Below are 2,948 nucleotides of genomic sequence, written 5' to 3'. Positions count from 1 at the left end.
GCCTCTCGTCTGTCCATGCCTGCTTAGTGTTCTGTAAAGCCTGAGTCTTCTGTTCATCTACCTGGACATAGTCCACTCTCTGCTCCTCAGAGAGAAACGGTTTCTGCGGGGGAAGAAAGAGGAAAAAACCCAATGTATTAATTTGAGGGTTAAAAAGGGATGTTAATGAAATTTGGCTTGATTTTCTGTTTCCCCTTTCCCTTGTTCCTTGATTGCTTCACTTCACCTTGCAGCTCACAGTGACATCAGCTGACAAAAGCATCGCTTTACAGCCCGCTTTAGCTATAACTATCCATCTGCCACCCTGTCACTCAGCCCAGCCCGCGAGCGAGGGAAACGGGCTGCTCCGGCTATTTCCACGCAGAACATCCTTCTCTTCCATCCGAGCGATCCTGCTGCAGGAATAACCTAACTGCATTTTAACTACAGGGGGGCTTTAAATCAGAAAGCTTCAAGTCCGGAGTCTTTTGCATCCCGGAGTATTAGCCAATGGGGAAAATGATACATAAACTGGCCCAAGCCAACAACAGCTCATCGCTTTGCAGTGGTACCTCTCACCACATGAGCAGTTTATCAGCTCTTTCGAACAAGGAATGTCTCAGCATTGCTACGGAAGTGGAAATGCTTTTGGCGGTGCAAGAATAAAGGTGCGTATCTCGCCACGTTTCAAGAGATGGTACAGTTTTACCCCGCGAATTTATCAGGGGCTGTAAACTTGTTACTGCAGAAAGATTTGGGGGCAAACTAGCAGGAAGGGGGTTGTGGAGACTCGATGAAAATGAGAGAGCGTGCAGAGATCCTGCAAGCACCAACGAGCTTGCCCCCAAGCCCTCACGGCCACACATCCCAGCACAGTGCAGGACACCCAGCAGAGCGCAGCTCTTGGTCTCGTTTCCCTCCCAGCAGACAAAAGGCTGTGGGGTTTTGGGGGATGGCTCATACCTTCTGTACAGGGGATGGGGAAGCAGAATTAAAATCCAACGCTAAGTAATCCAGGTTAGATTTCCTTGTCCATGGAAAAGCACCACTGTATGGAGATGTTGCCTGTCTGTGTTCCTGTTGGGAAAGAAGAGGCTTTTAATGCTCTTAAAACGCGATCCTAAAAGGAAGCAGGACTAAACTGTGCGGTGGGAGACTCGTCTGGCAGAACACAAGTCAGATGGGTCAGCTCCCACATTACTTCCAATATGCCAAGGGTGCGTTTGGTGCCTAACCACAGGATAACACTAATTAACTTTGGCATGGCAAAAAAACCGAGAGCGCCTTTTTCCCCTGGTAATCGTGTCAAAATGAGCAAACCCGGCTGACTTTCATTCAGTGGTACGAGGCAGGACTTGTGCCCAGCTTCTCAACCCAAGTCCTTGGAAGGCTCAGACTTGCAGGGATGCCCTCTTAACTATCATCCTCCTATGAACTTGAAGAAATGGTGGTAACTGCGCTCAAATCCAGCAACTGAAAATTAATCTCAGATGAATGCAAATGAACGTATGGAAGTTTTTACTTCGCTCGAGAAATCAAATGGGGTGTAGTTATAATCAGGACTGCCCTCCTGAGCAGATTGTGATCTACAAGAAGCTTAGGTTAAAATTTGAGACTATGGTTCGTAGAGATTGTGCTCAGATTTGCAATATATTGCTATAGCCATTGCTGTTGGGCTTTGGCTATGGAGCCAAATCTGTTGACGCTGGCTTGTATGGAGGGATTTGAGATTCATTTCCACCTAAAATTCAAAGAAAACGGAGATTCTGGTCTTTTGCAAGATATGGCTAGAAAGTGAATGAAGAAAAGGAAGCCACAAAGCCAGATGTTCTTCTTTCATGGGATGGGAAGTGGGGTTAGTACCACCAGCCAAAGCAGAAGCAATAAGGGACTTTAATGGGAGTTCTGTTTCTGCACAATATTTGGTGTGTTTCTCTAGGAAGTGCACTAACGGCTTTCTGTCATTTCCTAGGAGATTCTACAGGGTGCACTTTTAAAAGGTGAAAAGATTTAATTTTCCTTTGCCTTAATGAGTTCTCATGTAAATATGGCTGATCCCTGTGATCTCTTGGAACTGCTCAGCAACATTCGTGGGCGAACAGCTGAGTCCTGCAGAGCAGAAAAAGGGCTTCCCTTATCTCGCCGTAAATTGGTCCCAGTGTCTTTGGTTTAAAACCGTTTCATCATTTTTTAAAAAAACCAGAAGGGAAAGGACAAACCTCCTCAACATTTTTTCTTAGAAAACAAACTTCTACATTCTCCATCAATGTGACAGAGCAGAATAAAGCAAAGGACGGCTGCGTGAAAATGAAGATTACCATATGAATGTAACTTTCTTCCTCTTCTCCGGAAACTGAATTGGCAAATATTCTTGCTGAATTAATACCGTCTCTTTCTGGTGAGATAAAGCTCATTCGATTGCTATGAAGAAAAACACAGGAGAGGTTAAGGAAGCATCTTACAGATGCTCTGAAATGAAGCCAAAGCCTGACACAGTCCATATGGTGAATAAACTCACACTAACGCTGCAGCCTTTGTGGAGAGGATGTCCAAAACCACTCCTTAGTTCAAGAAAAAGTCTGCTATATTGCTGTGATTTTTTGTAGATTGTTTTTTTCCTGCCATTTATGAAAGTTTGCCATCTCTGTTATGACAGAAAGCATAAAACATTGGAGCAATTCTCCAACGACGGGCACAGAGATGGGTATCACCCATCCGGGTAATAGGTGCTGATGGGGAAGCTGGGTGTCCACGTTGTGGAGACGGATGTGAATGAATCAGCTACTGGAGGTGCATGCAGAGGAGCTCGTCTGGCTTCGAACACAGCGTAAACACATGGGACCCGTGCTAGGGAGTCGGCCACGACTCAGCCCTTGCACAAGGAAGTCTCCACCGCCACCGTAGCTGTGTCGGGAGTGAATGCCTGCAGGCTGGCACAGGGGGGTTAGTGCCTGGGAAATCAGACAGCC

The 2,948-nt window shown here is 46.1% G+C and overlaps 1 protein-coding gene across 1 annotated transcript in view; it reads right to left on the bottom strand.

Moving 5' to 3' along the window:
* Positions 1 to 2: 2 nt before the first annotated feature.
* GAB3 (GRB2-associated binding protein 3) overlaps positions 3 to 2,948 on the bottom strand; it is a gene marked incomplete at its 3' end in the record, with an annotated part of 61,831 nt that continues 58,885 nt past the window's right edge. The window contains exons 8-10 of the mRNA XM_010137610.1: positions 2,298 to 2,400; positions 943 to 1,056; positions 3 to 103 (exon numbers count right to left, since the gene is read on the bottom strand). Of these exons, the coding sequence (XP_010135912.1) occupies positions 3 to 103; positions 943 to 1,056; positions 2,298 to 2,400 (318 nt within the window). The remainder of the gene's footprint in view (positions 104 to 942; positions 1,057 to 2,297; positions 2,401 to 2,948) is intronic.

This window comes from Buceros rhinoceros, unplaced genomic scaffold, assembly GCF_000710305.1.
Source record: "Buceros rhinoceros silvestris isolate BGI_N320 unplaced genomic scaffold, ASM71030v1 scaffold13366, whole genome shotgun sequence".
NCBI lineage: Eukaryota > Metazoa > Chordata > Aves > Bucerotiformes > Bucerotidae > Buceros > Buceros rhinoceros.
The sequence above is the reverse complement of the archived record's forward strand: the minus strand, read 5'-3'. Positions and strand labels throughout refer to the sequence as shown.